The sequence below is a fragment of the Amblyomma americanum genome, chromosome 4 (genome assembly GCF_052857255.1).
Source record: "Amblyomma americanum isolate KBUSLIRL-KWMA chromosome 4, ASM5285725v1, whole genome shotgun sequence".
NCBI lineage: Eukaryota > Metazoa > Arthropoda > Arachnida > Ixodida > Ixodidae > Amblyomma > Amblyomma americanum.
The window spans coordinates 196,351,647-196,371,845 of record NC_135500.1 but is presented as its reverse complement, the minus strand read 5'-3'; the positions used below and the strand labels follow the sequence as shown (position 1 = coordinate 196,371,845).

The window sequence follows — 20,199 nt, the reverse complement described above, 5'->3', positions numbered from 1 at the left end:
TCGTTCCGTAATTCGACCGTGAAAGCAAAAAAAAAAATGAAAATTTGAAGCTGCTAATCTGCCGCCCACTGTTCGTTTCTGGTAATTTGGTTTCTTGTACTAGCATGTAACACATACTTACATCCCTTCTGTTAACTTCCATCTTTTTCCTGCGCTTCTTTATTGCTGAGAAAGGCATACATACTAAATAGATTGTTTACGTGAAATCGCATTAGAATGAGTTCATAGAAACTTGTCACGCCATCCAACACGCGTATAATGAGCTAGTCTAAATGCAGCCATCTGCCAGGGGACTGCCTTTGCCTCCAATATCATGATTTTCACGTTCTCGAACGCGAACACGTTGACCAAGCGGGTGCGGTTTATTATTGTCCTCTGGACATTTTCTTCGGTAGTCTTTAATGGTTTACGAATTTAAATTGCTCACGACTAGAAGCTACATAAAAAACTAGCATTTTTCGTGGCGACCAAATCTTAAAGGAGCTGTAGTTCGGTGATGTTATAATTTTTTGCATCCATGTGGTTGGGTAACATGAAAGAGGCGAGCACAAAACTGCAAAAATAAAGTGAAACAAAGAGGATAGAATCGTGGAAGCTCTCTTCGTACATTTCTAAATGTTCCAAGGGGAGAGTGAATGGGGCAGAGTGCCTGGGATACTTCCTCTCTCTGTCATCCATTCCCAGATCCAGTGCTCATGAGTTGCTCCTAGAGGCCCAAGACACTGCCTGGCAGTAAACCTCTTTTCTTGCAAAGTTTAGGCAAAGATACGTGGTCCATTGTTGGTCACATGTTTAGGGGAATCTCTCTAAGGTGGAGTGGATTCGTAATAAGGGAGTAATTAATCATTGGAATCCACCTCTAACTCTTCAACCTATAACTTCTCTAACTAGGAAGTTTCTGAGAAAGCTGAACAGCTTTTCTTTGCAGCCGTATGTCTGCGCTTGGGTGAATGCCAATGAGTAATTATACCGTTATTATACGTGGTCCACATCGGAAGTAGAGTGCGCTCACTAGTCCAAAACGACGCACACTCCCGCAATATATATATATATATAGCAGACAAGGTAAAGGAAAATGAGGGGCTCGTTTGACAAACTTATGAAGGGAGCCAACAGTCACCGAAACCAAGGTGTGTGTATATATATATATATATATATATATATATATATATATATATATATATATATATATATATATATATATATATATATATATATATAATTTAACCCGGTATTGGAAACATAGTCGTCAATATAATTTGGAGTCTGACTGTTCTCACTATGTTGTGACCTTCATAACGAAAAGTTTCAAGAATATCGCGGATTTCAGACAGCGAAACCGCCAAAATGGCATGTTATTGATATAAACGTGAAAGAATAACAAAAAAATAATTCCATATTCACCTCGCATTCTGCTGTGCAAACGCACGTGTTCAAAGAAACACACACACACAAGGCAGGTTTACTGAGGCCTCGGGCCCTCAGAATACCCGGGGATCACGCCGAGTGCGTTTCGATCTCGGCTTTGGAATCGCGCCGGCTCACACGGCAGCCCAAGGCCACGTTCAAGCTTTGTCACCATCCTTTCTTCATCCTTGCACCGGCTGCGCTGTCTACTTATTTTTCACATGTGTCTCAGATAGGCTGAGGCATTTGCAGAGAGTTTTGTTGAGATTGTAAGATTTGTTTTTGTTCTCTGTTTTTTTTTTTTACCTATGCTTTCTTTAGGCGCACCACGAGGATGTATTCAGAGCGGCTGTGGGTTTTATCAGCTTGACATATTTACTGAAAAAATAATAATAACGATGTCCCTCGTGCTTATTATATTTTCAACTTCGCTGAGCCCATGATGCCCAGAGAACGGGCCCCTGACGGCGCTTTGGGCTCGATGGAACGAGCTGAGGATTGCTTTCTACGACAGATTTTTTTTTTTTGCTTGATCCGCCGCGGTGGCTGAGTGGTTATGGCGCTCGGCTGCTGGCCCGAAAGACGCGGGTTCGATCCCGGCCGCGGTGGTCTAATTTCGATGTAGGCGAAATTCTAGAGGCCCGTGTGCTGTGCGATGTCAGTGCACGTTAAAGAACCCCAGGTGGTCGAAATTTCCGGAGTCCTTCACTACGGCGTCTCTCATAGCCTGAGTCGCTTTGGGCCGTTAAACCTTCATAAACCAAACCAGACCAAACCTAACCGATTTTTGCTTGTTTTTCTACGTCTTTCAATGCCGTGTTTGAATGGTATGTCTTTCAATGGCATGTATATTCAGTAATAGTTAGTGATAATTATTGATAGCGTTAGTTTGTAAAATACGCCTCATGCTAACGCATTTCCGCCGCATCAACGACATTGATCGTCCCCCTAATTTTACTGAACTGAAGAGTATACTTGTCTTCCTTCTCTGCCTTTGGTTAACAAGGTGATGGTTCGGGCTAGTGGGTATGCGTTATGATCCATAGCGCAGCAACAAAACAGGGGACAAACACAAGCGCTTGTGTTTGTCCCCTGTTTTGTTGCTGCGCTATGGATCTACCTTTGGTGCTTCCCATGTCGGATGGTTGGTTTTTTGGGGAAAGTGAATGGCGCAGTACCTGTCTCATGCATATATCGTTGGACACCTGAACCGCGCCGTCAGGGAAGGGATAAAGGAGGGAGTTAATGAAGAAAGTCAGAAAGAGGTGCCGTAGGGGAGGGCTCCGGAATAATTTCGACCACCTGGGGATCTTTAACGTGCACTGGCATCTCACACCACACGGGCGCCTTTTGCGTTTCGCCTCCATCGAAACACGGCCGCCGCAGTCCGATTCGAAGCCGGGTACTCCGGCTCAGTAGACAAGCGCCTTAACTACTGAACCACCACAGCGGGTGCTTTTTTATCAGCATTTATCATTTTGGCAGCTATAAAGATATGGTCGCTAGCGATAAAGCGTCTGGGGTTTGCAAGCAAAATCTGCTCGTTCAGACGTTTTGCGACACCCTTCTTGGTCCAAGAGTATCTGCTTCATTGTCTTTGTGGCCTACATTCACAGTTAAACAAGCTTTCATATCTCTGCCCGATAACTTTCCGTCCAGTGAAGGCCGTGCTCCTATCTGATATTGACCTTGTGTTTGCCGATGTTTGCAAGGGAAGGAACGCTTTGTAATTCTTCATCAGTACACGCCTGCAGATGGAGGAGGGGGGGGGAGGGGAGGCGAAAGGCGGGAGCGACACCACTTAATCCTGAAAGGAGGAGGTCTGGATAACGCCCCGCTCTCGCCATCAAGCGATGCCGCCAATGCTACAGACTCCAGAGGCTGCTGGAAAGGGAAGCCAGTGCCGTGTGCACTGGCTCTCCGTCGGTGCCTCGTTCTTTCGCGCCTTTCCACCACTCAAAAGCGAGCAACTGCAAGCCAGCGTCAACAATTTGGAGGCGGCCCGAACTAGTCCAGGCGCAAGGCTAGCGAGGTCGTCGCGGCTATCATTGTTTTGTGCCGCTTTGAAGGCTGGTATCGGTTGTCCGTTGTTGTGATTGAGGCCACAGCAGCCGGCCTTAGCGATGAGCTTTCTGAGGCATTTCGACCCGTCGAAGATTCCGCGGACCAGGGTGAGTGGTGTTGTTTACCGTTCGTATTTTGCGTGGCGCTGCATGACAACAGACGGCTGGTGTGACCATGGTGGGTGTGACCTTGCCTGTAGTCATGCTGCTATTGTGTGTTTTCAGTTGAGGTCAGGACGGTTGTAGGCCGAGGGTGCTCTTTGCTCGGGCTTTGTAAACGCGCAGGTACAGTCGCGAGTAAAAAGGATTAGCACTAGTGACGTGCCACAGGAGCGGCAGAGAGCAACGCTGGCCACTGCTGTTACGAACACGCCGATAACTAAAGTGCCAGGTGTATTCGCAATCTACGGCGCCGCGCCTGCCACGCTGTGCGTTTTAATCACTGTATTGACGTCACTGTGCTAATCTTTTTTTACTCGCGGTAGTATCTGTGAGGTGCTCTGATAAGGGAGCAGCGCGCAGGCAATATGGGACTTGTGTTTCTATAGGTTCGGTCCGAGGCGGTGAGTGCGTCAACTTCTTGCCAAGCAGTCACGGATTGGAATCTGTTTTTCCATTTAATGGTTGCTATGAAACGTGCTGTTGGTGAATCAGAAACCAGAGAAAGATACAAGTTCAGTTTGTGCATTATTGTGTGCGATGCAAACTGATAGATGATACCCAATTGCTTTTAATAGTTGAACCAATAACGTGTAGATGGAGGAGCAACCCTACTTATTCATTAATGTTCTGTGTTTGTTCGGAATCTGTAAAGCCATTTGGGCCTTTTATTTCGAAGTCAAAATATTCGCCAGACATTTAACCTTGTAAGGCAAATTACAGCGACGGAATACAGCTGCGTCGTTTCAAATCCCCATAATCTTGTTGATGTAAACAAATTGGATTCTGCAAAAAAAAAACCGCTTTATATTTCAGCAGATATCCCAATGGTTTTTCGCCTTATGATCAATCTGATGTAGGGCTCGCTCGACTTTCCTCATGTCGTAGTATTGAAAGTATAAAGTTCCTGCACGGGTTAATTAACTGCACAGGTTTTAGTCACTTGGCAACTATTCATAATTTCTAAAACCTTAATCATTAAGCAGCTATCACGAACTAACAAATATTTCACGTTTTAATCATCGTGGTGACTTGTTCCAATAGCTTTTTCTGCGCAATATAGAAATTTGGCACTCCATTTTTGGCCCCACTTGTGCTTCGTCCTTGAAATTATGTTTTGATTCTGCAATTTCTAGCTGGCATGCTGTTACTTTGGGTTGCCGTCTGCTTTCCTAGCGTGTCATGTGCTGCTGATTGTTAATATTGTGTTTATGTGCTGTTTCTATCTCCGCCTGAGCCTCGTGCGAGGCTGCAGTATGTTAGAATTGAATAATTAAATGTACAAATAAATAAAATGAATGAATAAACAAATAAATAAATGGTGACACCAGTTGTACTCTTCTGAAACTCTGGGTAGGGGCGTGGGACGTCGATTGCGTCCATGCTGCTACACTCGCTTTAGCGCCGCCATGGGAGACTGGTGAATGGCTGTTACTGAGATTACCGTAATTGGGCCAGAAAGGAGTCGCGGGGTGCTGGGGGGAAGGTGGAGCGATGTCACGCACGGGTTGTCGCACATTGACACGCAGGCTGATGGTCACTGCGCTTATCACGTCTGATGCCCGCCTTATCTAAGGATAGGCCATCCACCAGCCATGTGAGAAGCGCAGGGAAACAAACGGTGAGGAGGAGGAAGAGAGAGGAGGAGTTGCCCTCGCTCTTAACAAAGGCCGTTTTACAAAGGTTGCCAGAACTTCTGAATTAAATGCATTGAATAAAAAAAATTCACATTACACTTAGGTACATTTTGTTGACAATGCAGTAGCATTAGAAATTATTGATGCATTTACCGAAAGTAACATCACTTCCGGCCTGGTGACGTCACTTCCCTCGAGCCAATGGGCGAATTTTTTGACTGACAGCGCATTTTGGCCGCACGAGGCTTCTAGTGCTATGACGTTAAAACCGGAAGTGTTCTTCGCTGAACTTCCGGCTATTGCGGCATTCCCGCTCGGCCACGGTCGTCATGGCATGGAGAGGTTGGTAGTCGGGAAATATGGGTCATATGTACCAGACTACCGTGCGCACTGGTCTTATAGCCCCTCCTCCTCTTGAGTGGTCCCCCCTTTTGGTAGACAATCCTTTAGAGTTAAGGGAGCGAACTTGGCTGGCTGGCGCGCGCTAAAAAGAAAAATGCGGCAGGGTTTTGACGTAGTTACACCTAGTAGACGTGCGAAAGCATGTGTTCATTCTTCCTCTTCTTTCTGGCATCTGCATCTGCACAAAACCGCAATTCTCGCACCGCTTTTCATCGTCACACCCTTTCTCCACTTGGCGGCAGCTGGCGCGATGCCCTTCTTCCATTAGCTACAGCTGGTCCGATGATCCTCCGAGCTTTGCCGAGCTTCCTCCCATTGGCTGCAGCTTACGCGAAGCTCCTCCGAACCCACCCGAGCTTACCCGAGTTACTCCGAGGCTTCACACATGGCGCTTGGTTGGTTCTGACCCCATTAAGTAATCCTTTCGCACCAAAAAAAAAAGCACTGTGTTGTGTTTTTCTCGTCCGATACCTCCCGCTGTTATTTATAATGTTAATCTTTTCATGTATGTCTTCTCGGAAATCTTATACGTCCAAGCACATTTAAAATATTTACTCCGAGTAACTCATCGCTCTTCAGACCCGTGCCACTTGGAGCGACTGACTGCCACATACTTGGTTTTCCAACCAGATAAAGTAGCAGCCGCAATACGGGCCGTAGACTAGGGGCTCAAGCCCAGGGGCAGATTTAAGGGGTGGGCCCAAGCGATAAATTTTCAATAGGGAAACCACGCTGGAGCCAATTTTTATTTTTCAGACAAAAACAGTTTATGATAAGGAAATTTCAAATGGTACCGTCGCATACAAACGCCCCTCTAAGAGCGACTCAATTATGCGTTCCTGCTCCAACTGGGAACTTTTTTTTTCTTCGGATTAGCGTAGATTTATTCGCTCACTCACTCAACACCTATGAGATACGGGGTGCACCAAGCTTAGGGTGAACACGTTAGTGACCGCGCTCTTCGAAGCGTTCGGCAGGGGTGTGCGTAGAAGCAAAGTGGCGCATGCGCAGAATGACCTGGAGACGGTGCTTCGCGACCTCCGCCACTTGGCTTTGATGCGCGGTCACGACGAACGCACTAGTGCTCCAATGACCACGGCCACATACATATTCGCGTGTTCACCCTCATAGTGGATCACTCTGTACCTCAGTGGGGATCTTATTTTTCTGCCGTTCACACAGGTTGAGCTCCATCTTCATTTAGATGGCTCCATGCGACTTGAGACCATATGGGAACTTGCGCAGTAAGTATAGAGCAAAATTTCTAGACAGGCCCTTTGCATGCACACTACTCGGTCAGAATTTAATGTAATTCGTACTATCCAATTTCTATTGTGAGCAAAATTACTGTGGCAGTTCGAGAGGGTTCTACATAGCACAGTGTGTTAGAAACCGTAGGTGATAGGCTATTTTGGGGTTTAATAGGGGGGTTTAATGAACAAGAAAATGTCAATGCGCTCAGGTGCCGAATCTATCTATGCCCCTGTAAAAGTGGCCTTTACGGCCGCGCAGGCGAAGCAGAAGTTCACTAGCTACTCTTATCGATTTGTAGTTTTGTAGTACTGGCTAAGGTGATGTGGCATGTGCTTGCCACACCTGCTTCTGTTGAACTGTCTCCCGTTTGGCTGCTAGTTAACTGATAACCTGGACACCTGCAATTCTAAATGCGTAGGCTCAACAACATGTGTGCAAAAAATACTGACGTAGGTAAGCGTAGGATTAAATACTGGTAGAAACCGTGATGTGTCCATGCGCTCACAGACCGTCTGTTGTAAACGGTCATCTGAGGAGGTGGTTGCAACGAACAAATAGCAACCCTTATTATCGCCCACATTTCGCGCATGCGCGCTTGCGCAACAGTATGGTTGATTTAAAAAAAAAAGATAACCTTTGCCTAATATTACAGTACTACGGTTAACTCCATTGTTGGCTAATGCATTCACAAAGGGCTCTGCATATGCATATTACCTGAGATGCCCCCCCCCCAAAAAAAAAGAAAAAAAAAGAAGTGGTTCGTTATAATTGAGCTGGGTTCTTTGGTAAACATTTCTCATGGCGCATAATTAAATAACAGTTTATGTTTTGCCTTACACTGTACAAGATGGTAATGAGTAGTGAAGAAAGAAGGTGTTGGCGATGCGACAAAGCGAAATGAAAATCGAGAAAAATACAAGAGGCATATCAGAGAGGAACGATAGGGAAGTGTGCAAAGCCTTTCCCGCAGCGAGAAGGAAGCGATGCATTGCCGAAGGCGACATGTTTTACGACGTTCGGTTTAATGAATCGTCAACACACCGCAGTGTTATCTCAATAACTGCAATTATTTTTTGTTGTTTTTCCAACTTCAAGCGAGAAACAGATTGACCTTGGCTGCTCTTCCATCGCTGCCCTACGATGGCGTCTTCAGAAAGTGGAGTCATCGTCTCTGAAGGATTTCCTAGACCGGTTTTCGATATTCATGCCGACTATCGTGTGAGTACACAGCATTCTCGTCCTTGGTGTTCTAACCGTAGTGGACTACCGGTAATTCAAACTAGAATGGTACCGAAAGTTTGTTTGAATTATGCGAAGTTTAAATTAACACGAGTCTTCTTAATAAGGTTGATGTGGAGGGGACTAAAGCTTAAGTTCAACTATACCGGGAGTTCGAATTAAGTTAGTTCGTAATAACGAGACACCACGACCTATCGTCTTCCATCGTTGTATGCCAGTTATTTTTCAACATACGAGGCTTTGTGAAGCAGAATTTTCCATGTCCAACGCATTGATGGTTTTCAAAGCTCATAATGTTCACGCAGGCGGAAGCTGATGCAGCTGTTTTTGTCTTATGGTGGGCAGCCATTTAAACTCCTTTCTTACATTATGCAACCGCTAAAGACGAAGGTAATCTTCAAATATTAAAAATCAGCACCTCCTCTCAAGTTTTTCTCTAAGTGTCACTAATCTCTCCAGATATTTTTCAGTCTGTATGTCTCTCTCGCCTTTCGTAACGTGTGGTCATGTGAAAACACGAAAGATGAGCAGCGGCGAGAGACTGGCGAGTTGAAAACAGTCACACGCTTTGAAGTCTTTTCTTCGAGAACCTTAACCGAAATTTCGAAGGCTACGGGCTGTACGCCAGCTGGTGGTAGCAATTTCCTTTCCACCCATGCACAAAGGTGATGACACTCGCCTGGACTCTTCGTTTTGCAGAGGCGATCTGGAGGCAATTGAGCGGATTTCCTACGAGCTCTGCGAGGACCAGGCGAGAGAGGGCGTCGCCTATTTTGAGACTCGCTACTCGCCTCAGCTGCTGACCTCGAAGGAAAAGGGTGTGACGGCGTCGCTGGTCGTCGAAGCAGTCAACCGTGGCTTGGAGAAGGGACAGCGGGACTTCAACGTTAAGGCTCGCTCCATCCTAACCTCCCTCTGGGGAAATGATGGTAAGTAGTCGCAGTTACAGGTTCATTGCTTCTCAAAAAATGGTTTCAGGAGCTTTTCTCTGCTTAATTTTGCGAGTGACGCTACGGGTGAAACTGGCTTAGATCGCAATTGTGTGGTACACCGTCCAGAAATGAGCGATACGTAATAAAAGCGCAGGGTGGTTATATACAGGCATTTCCCGGTTGTCGACCCTTCACAGAAGACTGGAGATAAAGTGAGAGAAAGAAAAGAGCGAATGAAAGTTCACTTCGATTTTACAGAAGAACGTGTCGTGCTTTCGGTCCATGAAAACAAAGGACGCCCTCAGTCCCTCTACAATCCGGCGTTCAAGCTTGTTTGTCTTAAATATTATTGGACCCTCTTTTTTACTTGGTTTTGGGGGGAAAGGAAATGGCGCAGTATCTGTCTCATATATCGTTGGACACCTGAACCGCGCCGTAAGGGAAGGGATAAAGGAGGGAGTGAAAGAAGAAAGGAAGAGATAGGTGCCGTAGTGGAGGGCTCCGGAATAATTTCGACCACCTGGGGATCTTTAACGTGCACTGAAATCGCACAGCAGACGGACGCCTTAGCGTTTTGCCTACATAAAGACGCAGCCGCCGCGGTCAGGTTCCAACCCGGGAACTCCGGATCAGTAGTCGAGCGCCCTAACGACTGAGCCACCGCGGCGGGGGGACCCCCTTGATTGTTTTTTTACTACGTAGCACACGAAGACTGGTAGCTACGGTCCAAGGATTTCAGGCTCCCTTGAGGATGCGAGTCTATGCGCCTGGGTGCAGCTTCTATAGAGACATTTGTTTATTGTCAAAGCGAGGCCGGGGGCAAAATGGCTGTGCTTCCTCATTGGAGATTCTGACATCGCAATTAGATGAGAATAAAGGTGTACAAATGGCCTGATTGATGTTTTAGAGGTTACTCTATGGAAGTGTTAACGCGACAGCCTTAAGGGACTCGTTCAGCAGAAAACCTGTCGTTGTCGTCGGGGGCGGCGGAGGTGAGGGAAGCATCCCCAGAGAAACAACCTTGGTGGGTCCCCCCACCTAGGCCACGTGATATTGTGACGTTATCACAACCTGCCTACCGGATTGTGAGCACACTGTCCACCGTGGCAGGTGACTGTGTTCGAAACAGCTACCTGCGGCCAGTGCAGTGGCGCATCGCTTAACCGATGATCCACTGCGCCAGGAGTAGCATGAGTTCTCCCAGCGATCTTAACTCTAAATGAGAGAATGAGCGATTCACATACACTTATTGATATGAACCATTTCCTCTGCGCCGTCATACATTTAAAGCGGAGCTTATTTGTGTACTCCTGTTTGTTCACACGAATAACAAAACAAATAAGCGCTCTATGTGAACAAAGTCACTCTCAAGCAATGCCTTCTACTGTTTTCATAGCACGTGTTAAGGTCTAACTAGCTAACTTTTAAATACATTAATGTTAATGGGACACGCAACGACAGAAAGGACTAAGAAATGTCCTTCAAAGTCGTCTATGTGATGGTTAGCGTGGCCTCGTTTTATTTTTTTTCAAAAACGTAAACCCGAGAATTTGAGAAAAATACTACATGACAAAACGCCCGTGCGGGGCGGCTAATGCGTTGTCGAGCAGCGGACAGCAAAAGTGCTCAGTCGGCGGCATGTATGGAGCGCTTTCGTGTACTGTGCGTTTCATTTTTACTTGTTGAGAGTTTTGTTATTTTGTTTTTTTAGTCACTAATGCAACCAGAATGGCCATCCACGTCGGTTACGCGCACTTCTCGAGGCTATAGCGAAAACCGAACGCTCGGTTTGCCAGAGGCGATTAAGGTTCTTGAACTACGTTCTTACATCTGTGCCACTCGTAGTGCACGTACTTTGTTATAAGGCGTTGCTTAAACTTTCAGCGTTTTGCTGTTATTTTTCATGGCGAAAATAAGAACCAGGTCAAACTTGTGTGCGAGAAAGCCCTTCGGTTGTTGGTGTTGCTGAGAGCCCTCTAGCGCTTCATGGTTAAAGTGCTGTCGCTGAAATTAACCGTTAAACGACTCAAAGTTTCGTTTTTTTTTTGCTAAGGATACGCCATGTTTCCGGGCGTACTGGGTTCCAATCCCGATGCCGCCTTTGAATCAATGAATTCCTTTTAAAAGCATCTGTCGGCTAGGTACAAAGGTCGTTCCGAGGTCAGACGCATGAGAAAGTTGCCACCCGAGAAGCGGTTGCACTGGTTGCACAGGTTGCACAGGTTTCACAGGTTCGAAATGTTTCACAGGCTCCAAATGTTTCACAGCTTCCAAATGTTTCACAGGTTCCAAATGTTTCACAGGTTTCAAAGGTTTAGCAGGTTTCAAAGGTTTTATATGTTTCAAAGGTTTTATATGTTTCAAAGGTTTTAAATGTTTGAAAGGTTTTAAATGTTTCAAAGGTTTTAAATGTTTCAAAGGTTTTAAATGTTTCAAAGGTTTTAAATGTTTCAAAGGTTTTAAATGTTTCATAGGTTTAAATGTTTCAGAGGTTTAAATGTTTAAAATGTTTCAAAGGTTTAAGGTTTCAAAAGGTATCAACGACGAAAGCATTGCGATGGTCGTTTATAATGAACCACCGGAATGTTTGGTTAGTCTCTAATGCTGGTTATTCAAATGCAATAACAGAAGCTACAACATAATGACAGCATTAAATAGTTGTGTTCGCGTATAGCCATTCGTTACTTTTGTGCGCGTGGGAAAGATTTGGAGTGTTCTCGTTGGGGTTTTTTTGAATTTTAACGCGTCCTTCCTGCACCTGTATTCGTCCTCTTGAGTGTAGCTGAAAGTATAGGCATGACAAGAGAGGCTGGTAATTTAACGCAAGCGTCCCTATCAACGTTGCAGACTGGACGGTCGAGTGTTTGAAACTGTGCGAGCAGTACCAAAGCGTGGGTGTCGTCGGAATCGACACTGTCAAGGACGAAGTGCAGACGCCTGGCTACACGGCGTTCGAAGCGCAAGTTTTCCAGGTATACATCGCCATCCGTTCTTTTTTCTGTTTTGTACGCACGTTGCAACCAACCTCCTTCTGGTGCTGCTTTGTCTGAAGCTGCTTGTTTCAAAATAAGTTTGGCTCTTTCAGTAACCTCCCGCGTAAGTGGACAGAGAAAGCGAGAGATAAAGAGCATCATTAGTGTGTCTACTACTCCTGCCACCCAGGGCGACATCTAGAGTATTTATGACATGCTGGGGCGAGCGATGACAGTAGTGAGGGAGAGAGAGTGAGAAACGAGAGTGCGGGAAGGTTAACCAGGCTACTCTGCACGTGAGGAGGTGGATGAAGGGAGCAAAACAGATAAAGAAGAGGAAAACAAGATAATTTCTGATAGCAGGATGGTTCGTGGCCAAAGTGTCAGGCCGTCACTACCCGGGACGCTTGAAGTTAATGTCTTTCTGATGGGGCTAACTATTGTATGACTGTGGCAGGCAGACACAGGGCCGTGTTTCCTGATGGTTCTTATTTCAAGCCGGTTTTTTTAATGACCTCCTTTTAGTATTGATACTACCTGCGACAGCATGTACGGTCGTTTGCAGGCACCTTCATTAGTCTTCACCAAAGGCAAGCCGCACAAATGGCAAAGAAACCAAAGCATAGATTGAGCCAGCATTTTTACAGAATACCGGCCCTTTGTTTACTTAGGTGGCCAAAAGAGCTCAACCCTGCGTCCGTTCTCAATAGAAACATTGTTCAGCGACAGCTCAGGAAGAAGTGTGCTTTTAATTATGCCATTTTTTGCATCGATCCAATTTTTTATGTTCTTGAGAACGATGGAGAGCGTTTTGCATCGTGGAAAAGTTGAAAGCTGGGTATGCAAGCGCTACGCTTCCTTCGACATCAGTTTCATTTCATTTAAAAAAACTCCTTGCGCTATATAGTAGTGTCATTGCTATCTTCATGCACAAAAGAAATGTAAGCCTTATGTAAGTTTGGTTATGTAGATTTGGTGTAAGGTTTATGTAGTGCCTGCCTAAGCGAAACCTGTGAATGCGGCGTCTTTGCTGGCCTCGAAATTTACGTTCACCTCAGTGAACATGCGGTAGGCACTTATGTTGCCCTCATGCGAGCGTGAAGCTGGAGAGCAATGCTGAACATCGAGGCACTGACTATCACAGCGTTGTCTTGTGAACGTCTACAGTATTCTGTCGTTTTTTCATGTCTCCTTTCAAATTCGGCATGTTGGGTTGAACGGCTCGTATTGACTACGAAAACGCTGCTAATGGCTGAGGATGTTTAGCTGTCCAGGTATCGTGAACCTGGCTGGGACAAAGACACGCGGTGGAGCCCATTCCGGCATGTATAAATAGGCACCAGAACTCGCTGCTTTTGTTGTACCATGCCACAGTTGGGCGTGGTGATCAGGCAGTTTTTACCAGCGTCAGCCGTCTTTTCCACTCAAGTCAGGGTTGCTGTACTTAGCGACTTATTTTCATTCGTTGCGTTCGAGTGTCAGCTGTAGTACCGATTAGCAGATATTGGGAATAACGGTGGCGCAGTGTCGGTCTTCTTTGCCAGAATGCGGAAGTTAGAATTCGGTTGAAATTTTACTATTGAGCTACGCCTTCTCCACAAACGCGCCGGCTAAAGCACAACCATTGTGAAAAGTATTCTAGTCACTACTGGATTGATCCCAGTTGTTTCTGCGGTATGAGCTGTGATTATTTTTCGCCACTCTTGCTATTGTAAAGCTCTAGATGGAAAGTGCTTTCTCACTTTTTGCAACCGCGCTGCAGTCAGAGCTTCTCGACCAAAGAAGTTGCAGAATTTCCAATAGGGCCCACGCATCTAAACACGGCGGTCTAATTGGGTCAAATGTGGGGGTTTACGGACTGTCTCGACCGCGGCCAGTAACGTAAACAGTGTCCAAGTTGTAAACTACGAGATTACTCACAAACGCACAACCGCCTAGCAACAAAATCAGTGAAACAGACACAGTAACAAACTTACATGAATACATCAGTCCGAGTTAAATTATTGGTTAAACAAGCATAAAAAGAAGAAGAAACAAACGCTCTTCGCAAGAAATTAGTGAGAAATTGTAGCACCTCTTATTCGCCGCTTCCAGATGATGTCGCCATCCGTAAGACCCCGCAAAGTGGCCCCTCGGACTATGTAACCACTTTTTGGTTCCGGTTTTGGTTTTCATAAAGCTTAACGTCCCAAAGCGACTCAGGCTATGAGGGACGCCGTAGTGAAGGGCTCCGGATAATTTCGAACACATGGGGTTCTTTAACGTGCGTTGACATCGCACAGTACACGGGCCTCTGGAATTTCGCCTTCATCGAAATGCCACCGTCGCGGCCGCGATCGAACCCGCGTCTTTCGGGTCAGCAGCCGAGCGCCATAACCACTGAGCCACCGCGGCGGCTATTGACTTTTACAAGCGGACTTTCGCAACTGGTATGATCTAAGAGGTCTGGCTGCAACAGCAGCTTCACAGTGCTGGAACGGAGAGGCACAGATGCTCAAGAAACTCGACGACTAGCTTCTACATATCTGGAAAAAGCAGTGCACCTTAAGACAAGGACTGAGGAAGATATAACGACACAGCGCTTGCATTCTACATATCTTGCATTCTAGCCTCCGCGGAGGCACAGTGGTTATGACGATCGGCTGATGACCCGAAAAACGCGGGTTTGATCCCGGCCGTGGCGGTCGAACTTCGATAGAGGCGAAGTTCTAGAGGCCCGTTTACTGTGCGATGTCAGTGCAAGTTAAAAAACTCCAGGTGGTCGAAATCCGGAGCCTTTCACTACGGTGTCCCTCATAGCCTGAGTCGCTCTGGGACGTTAAACGCTCTAAACCAAGCGAAACCGAACCAAACCATATCTTGCATTCTTGCATATCTTGCATTCTACATATCTACCTATGTTCTACATATCTACCACCATTGCATTCTACATATCTCTGACTGTTTCTGTACACGGATGTTATATTGGATCCCTTCTTATCTGCATGTGCCGCGTTCGCCTCAAAGCGATAATGTTTTTGACTGACATCCTTCCCCATGCTGCCACCAACGCAGAGAGCGAAGCAGCTGGGCATCCCAAGGACGGTCCATGCCGGTGAAAGCGGAAGCTACACGACCGTGCGACAGGCCATTGTGGACATGAGCTGTGACCGCGTGGGCCACGGCTACCGCGTGTTTGGAGACCCGACGGGCGAGACGTACCGCTTGGCGCGGGAGCAGGACATCCACTTCGAAGTCTGCCCTTACTCGAGCGTCCTCACCGGCGGTTGCCCGTTGGACACCCGGCGGCACTCCATAGTTAGGTGAGCAGCTCAAGGGTGGTTAGGTGAGTAAAGGGTAATATGAATGAAGAGAAGACGGCTGCATTTGATTCAGTGAGGAGCTTTTAAACTTCAGTCCTTTCCTGTGCTTCGAAATAATATTAAAAGAAAAAATCACCATTAATAAGTCTTTTTAAAAATTGAGAAGTTCGTGTTTTGTATGTCTCCTCTATAGTAGCAGAGCGCTTTTTTGCTATTCTACGAAGATCGATGCCATGCTTTTAAGTGCGAATTGGCAAGTGTTGAAGAGTCTGTCTACGTGACACAACCTGAAGTGCTCCTTTGAGTGTGCTTAAGCATTGTCGCAAAACTGGTCTCGTGAACCTCCTTGGTTTTAGACGAGCGTAGTTCATGCGTGCTTTGTCTCAAAGTTTGGTGGTACATAAGTGGGAGCTGCAGTTGGCTATGGAAAGTCAGGTGCCGCATGCGCAAGCTATTTAGCCCACAAGACCATTTCCTGACTGGGCCGCATCTATGACCTCCGCCATCGCGGTAGACCACCGTACGTTACCTGAAGCGGCTATCATCCAAATAAAGTTTTGCTACTGTAACTGTTATAGGGAGTCTTTCCTACCGGAGCTTCAGCCTAGACAGTCCACGGCCAGATGACGGGTCAGGTTGCGGTCACAGATTAAAGGTCACGTGACCGTAATGAGATCTAGGGCCATCACGGCACCAGCCCCTCCCCCATCCCCCTCACGTTTTGCGAACGCAGCGCTCATTCGTCACGTAAAAGGACGCACGCGAGGACACCGTTATCTTTATTGACGACTTGTATCTCCCGCTTGCCACTCAGTAGAGCGCAAGAACGCCGGGGCTTTAGTGTACCGTCGGTCGGCCGCAGAATCTCGCGCTGTAAATATTGATAACATTCTCACCCAGTCTGCTCCGATGTCGTCGAAGCAAACATCACAACCGCAGACAAAAATGGACGAAACAACAATGGTGCTGGCGTACTGAATACTTATATTTCCTGCATACAAGCTTCGGATCACAGAAACAAGCTGCATTGACCGTTTTTTTCAATTCCCGTCACTCATTTTATAGTTTTAACTCTCTATATGTTCTTTTAATGCAGGAAGTACCTGCACTTCCCTCATACTGCCTTTACTTCCGGCTGCTTTGCCATTGGTCAAAATGATGCCGGAATAGGCACTTTCAAGTGCTTAAAGATTTACTTAAACCAGGTTCTGGTCTGATCCCGAGCTCTTATCGCGTGCTCCAAGGCTCTGCGCTTCTATTTTATCACTCTCAATGACCGCCTGAAAGCGAAACATAAAAGCACCGATTGCAGACTCGCGCGAAAAAGATGCGTAGAAAGCTGTAGAGAGGGTCAAGCAGCGTTAAGTACAAGCAGGCGTTTTGATTCCCTAAAGACGCCTACCACAGAACTTTAAAGAAAATGAGGGAATGTGATGGGCAGGAAATGTACAGAGGAGGAGGAGGAAAGATAGGAAGGTTAATGACTGAAGAAAAAGGAACGCCGACCAAAAGGTTGTTGTTTAAAACGAAGACGTTTCGGCTTCCATACGGAAGCAGTGATCAAGCCGAAACGTCTTCGTTTTAAACAACAACCTTTTGGTCGGCGTTCCTTTTTCTTCAGTCATGAATCTTCATCCCGACCAGACGAGTTTTCGTCAGACTTTAGATTTCACAGGAAGGAATTAACCGGAAGAATAACCGGTTTGCTATCCTGCACGGGGGGAAAGGGGTGAGGGTAGAAAAAAATGAAGGAGAAAATAGTAGCAAGAAATTGAAGTCACTATGCAAAGTCAGCAAGCGTTCGGTAAAGCCACAGCCTATCGTGCAGGCCAGAAGTCCTTAAGAAGCGTAGCAGTGCCCTGGAGGCCTTCACCGCCGACGATCGCCGCAGCCAGTGGGCGATAATCTTCATTTCCGTCAGTGGGCGCGGGTCTAGACGCTCCAGCGCACGGCAGAGTGACTGCCTTTCGGCGCTGTAGGCAGGGCAGTCACAAAGAATGTGGGATACAGTCTCGTTATACCCGCAGATGGCACATGCGGGTCTGTCAGTGATGCCGATTAATGAAGAGTAATGGTTGTTGAAACTCCATGACTACAGCCCAACGAACGGGACATAGAAGGACAAAGGCAGGGACAGAACACAGCGCTGTGTTGTGTCCCTGCCCGTGTCCTTCTTCCATGTCCCGTTCGTCGCACTGTTTTCATGGCATATCCTAACCAACTCGCCCAACAATTTACCTGGTTGGTAAGCCACAGGCGACACAGCAATATTGCTTCAAAGTCGTGGTACATATACTAAAAAACGTACATACAGAGTTTCACTGTGACGTGAGCGGCGCACTCTTTTGAGCGAGCAACAACAGTTACTTATACAGCACATTCCGACAAACTAGCAAGCTTTGGTTGGTCGCAGAAAAAAAGATTAGTACTGCGCGAACGAGACACGACACGAGAACAGGAACAAAAACGACAACACAGGCGCAGACTTCCGACTGTTTATTTGAGACTGAAATGCAAACGCTCTATATGGCATGAACCTAGGCGTACAACCATCGCTTTCAGTCACAAAATACCTGATTAAAATCTAGACAACATTAATCACAATTTTACGTTGCTGAAGGACCGATAAACCACACAGCACTCAGTCGGTTTGTCCCCAAACACTCTATGTCAAGAAAATGATTTGAAAAAAGTAAGCAACCTAACAATAAACCTGAGTTGGTCTGACCTACAATCGCGCTCAAAATGTTTACAATCGAACCAAATAGCATGCTCACTCGACAGCAGCGACGCGAAAGATCGACGATGAAACCAGAATAGGAAAAAAAGTTAGCGAATAATGAAGGAAATTCAAATGGATCGCTTAGACAGGCTATTCGTAAAGTCTGGCAATAGTAACTGCATAGTCTGTAGCGGGTCGTGGAACACGAGAGTGACAGGTTCGTTCTGGATACGGTGTTTGTATTGAGATAACCTCGCAGGTATTGTGTAGGAGCCCATGGAACTACCTCCATGTGAATTTACAGCAATACTTAGTAATGTATCAATTTTGTAAGGGCGCCTCATCTTCCCCATGCACTCTCAATTTTCCCCGGGGGGGCGGGGCGAAAAGTGTCATTTTGAAAGCTTTAATATCAATAAATTTCTCTGTGTTCCTCTTCAACTGGCGTCTTTATGCAAACTGAGCGTGGTCCCAAGACGATAGAAATTAATTCTGGACTATTTGCTTTTTGATGCCTCTGAGCAATAAAAAGGTGATGATTTGTGAATTTCTATCGCGTTTCGATTCATCTCCATGTGTTGTGCTGCAAGTTGGCTCATCAAGGTGATCATGATGATGACCACCTTGTTCCGAGCCCAGTGAACTGGCCGGTACAGTGCTGAGTACCACGAACCCAGCGTTAGAGTACAACTGCAGCGTGGTCGCCAGTGCAGGACTGCACTCACTGGCGCAACTACCATGGTAGAGGAATTGCGAAGCGATTTCAGCGTGATCACATATTTGCTTTTAAAGCATCGAACAGAAAAAAAGACAATAATTGCTACTGAACGGAGCAAAAACCAGATTTGAAGTTGTAAGGTCACAGGTACAGGCTACGGGCCATATGCCTGTTAAGCACTCGCGAACTGCGCTGGTTAAGTCATTTATGCTAATGTTGCGGTCGCATCTGCCGCGCATTTACATGAACACTGTTCAAGTCTCTCAGCTTCACATTCCTACGGAACTCAAGCTCACAGCAAAGGGCGGTTGAATACGGTGCACGACGGCTGGATTAGTTGCTGGCTGCCATGATACCGCGCCACTGTGCTTCTGTCTCCACTGTACTGATTTATAATGAAACGCACATTAAAAGACATGAGTGCTGGCAGTGTGGTGAGCCGTTTCGACTTCCAAGGTTTAGGCGCTTCCGCAGCCAAGTGCGATCTAACAGAGGCTACTGCTTGAGAAGAACTAGCTGAACATACTTGCAGGGCCCGATTCTACCTGCGGAATAAAAGGCGTATTTCACGGCGGCTTATAGCGCTCCTAAAAGACTTCGCAATATTGCCATTAAATTACTTGTAGGAACAGAATCATTTTGTTCCAGGAGATTTCTGCTGAGCATATTTACACCGACTGTCACGTAATTGTACGATCATTTTCTTTACAGGTTTGCTGAAGATAACGTAAACTTCTCAATCAACAAAGATGACAGCACTATCACGGGAAGTACTTTGGATGACGAGTACGCATTCCTCAGGCACCTCGGCTTGACTGAAGCCCACCTTATCAGAGCGGTAGGTGTTTTTTTTCGCTTTCATCGCTGCTAGCGGTACTGTGCTAGTGGTAATTTGGTGGTAATACCATGTAACCGATATCGACCTAGTTTGTGAACGTTGGTGCTACTTTTAATGCAAAAGTTCAAGGCTTTTTTCTTTCTTTTCTTTATTCAGAACATAAACGCGGCTCGGTCATGTTTCCTGCCACATGCAGAAAAGCAAGATCTGCTCCAACATCTCTACAAGGAATATGGAGTATCATCCAACAGATGAGACTCCTGAACAGAATAGACTTTTTCGAGTGAAGTTTCTATGTTCTTTATTGGTTTTTGATCCTTTATAGGCTGTAATTAATCACAGAAAGAAAAGATATAAAGACCCTGCTTGCAAGTGGTGGGCTTTGTTATCAAATTTTCTGTAGAATTTGCAGCACTGTGTCTCTGATATGAAAAGCAATGAACGTATATTACGGTTGTGTTTTGTTTTTCAATTACACAATGCAAGAAGACGAGAACAGATACATGTGCTCTTTCTGGCATAATTACGTCACAGGCCTGTAATAACCAGCTATG

General features: G+C 46.1%; 1 protein-coding gene across 1 annotated transcript; it reads left to right on the top strand.

Moving 5' to 3' along the window:
• Positions 1-3,285: 3,285 nt before the first annotated feature.
• Positions 3,286-19,959, top strand: LOC144127495 (adenosine deaminase-like). The gene is made up of 8 exons (XM_077660486.1): positions 3,286-3,578; positions 6,851-6,912; positions 8,018-8,140; positions 8,861-9,090; positions 11,941-12,065; positions 15,120-15,367; positions 19,519-19,645; positions 19,802-19,959. The coding sequence occupies exons 1-8, from the start codon at positions 3,531-3,533 to the stop codon at positions 19,898-19,900; spliced, it is 1,062 nt and encodes a 353-aa protein (XP_077516612.1). The 5' UTR covers positions 3,286-3,530; the 3' UTR covers positions 19,901-19,959.
• Positions 19,960-20,199: the final 240 nt, after the last annotated feature.

What these genes read in the sequence shown, in the direction of transcription:
- LOC144127495 (XM_077660486.1), top strand. Translation starts at nt 3,531, where the DNA reads ATGAGCTTTCTGAGGCATTTCGACCCGTCGAAGATTCCGCGGACCAGG. An exon ending in CGGCGGCACTCCATAGTTAG is followed by an intron (nt 15,368 to 19,518) that starts GTGAGCAGCTCA and finishes TTTTCTTTACAG; the next exon opens with GTTTGCTGAAGATAACGTAA. An exon ending in AAGCCCACCTTATCAGAGCG is followed by an intron (nt 19,646 to 19,801) that starts GTAGGTGTTTTT and finishes TTCTTTATTCAG; the next exon opens with AACATAAACGCGGCTCGGTC.